Below are 1,193 nucleotides of genomic sequence, written 5' to 3'. Positions count from 1 at the left end.
CTAAAATTTCTGTTGCTTGAATTTCTTGAGGATTCTATCCCGAATCTGCTTGGTCTTGACACTGTAGACAATGGGGTTCATGAAGGGTGGGACCAGCAAGTAGACATTGGCCATGAGCACATGGACAATTGGGGACACATTCTGCCCATAGCGATGGATCATAGATAGGCCAATCATTGGTGTATAGAAAGTGAGCACAGCACAGATGTGGGAGATGCAGGTGTTGAGGGCTTTCACCCTCTCCGTCTTGGAGGCTATACTCAATACTGTGCCAAGGATGAGGATATAGGAGAGGAGAAGGAGCACTGAATCAAGTCCCATGGAGCAGATGACCACCATCAGGCCATAGATGCTGCTGACCCGACGGCTGGATACAGTTGTCTTTATAAGGTCCTGGTGCAGGCAGAATGGGTAAGAGAGAATATTGACAGAATGATACTGAAGCCTCTTTAGGAGAAAGGAAGCCGGAAAGACCAGAGCCAAGGCCCTTCCAGCAATTGCCAACCCAATCCCAGTGATCACACCATTGGTTAGAATGGCCACATAGCGCAGGGGCTCTCGGATTGCTACAAAGCGGTCAAAAGCCATGGCCAACAGCACAGCTGACTCAATAATTGAGAAAACATGAATGAAGTACATCTGGACCAGACAGGCATTAAAAGAGATCTCCCGGGCATGGAACCAGAAAATGCTGAACATCGTAGGCAAGGTTGTAGTAGATAGGCCCAGGTCAGTAAGTGCCAGCATTGATAGAAAGTAGTACATTGGTTGGTGGAGGGAAGGCTCAGTTCTGATGATAAGTAGGATGGTGATGTTTCCTGCAATTGAGGTGGCATACGCCAAGAAGATGGGGATGGAAATCAAGCTGTATCTGCTTTCAAGGCCTGAGAGGCCTGTCAGGAGAAAGCGAGGGTACAGGGCAGAGCTATTGAAGACAGACATTGTGGTGATGGAGGTGTCTTCAGTCTAAGTGGGAAGATGAGAACCTGGAACAATTCGGGTACAGTCAATATTGCAAGAAACAGCAATGCTCTGACGCATGCTGCACTCTATGGACTCTTTCCAATCATTCCTTTGGTCACTGTGTATAATTACTACCTGTATTTATTATTTTGCCAGTTAATTTATTCTTTCATCACTGTATATTTATTGAGAACATAGTTTATAAAAGGAAAACTGGCAGTGCTATAATA

At 45.8% G+C, this 1,193-nt stretch overlaps 1 protein-coding gene across 1 annotated transcript; it reads right to left on the bottom strand.

Annotated features, from left to right (window-relative positions):
* On the bottom strand, positions 1–973 carry LOC123600420 (olfactory receptor 51G2-like). Its single transcript, XM_045482481.1, has one exon. The coding sequence runs from the start codon at positions 940–942 to the stop codon at positions 1–3; it is 942 nt and encodes a 313-aa protein (XP_045338437.1). The 5' UTR covers positions 943–973.
* Positions 974–1,193: the final 220 nt, after the last annotated feature.

Source organism: Leopardus geoffroyi, chromosome D1 (assembly GCF_018350155.1).
Source record: "Leopardus geoffroyi isolate Oge1 chromosome D1, O.geoffroyi_Oge1_pat1.0, whole genome shotgun sequence".
Classification (NCBI taxonomy): Eukaryota; Metazoa; Chordata; class Mammalia; order Carnivora; family Felidae; genus Leopardus; species Leopardus geoffroyi.
The sequence above is the reverse complement of the archived record's forward strand: the minus strand, read 5'-3'. Positions and strand labels throughout refer to the sequence as shown.

Excerpts from the sequence above, each read along its gene's own strand:
- LOC123600420 (XM_045482481.1), bottom strand. The coding sequence starts at position 942 with ATGTCTGTCTTCAATAGCTCTGCCCTGTACCCTCGCTTTCTCCTGACA.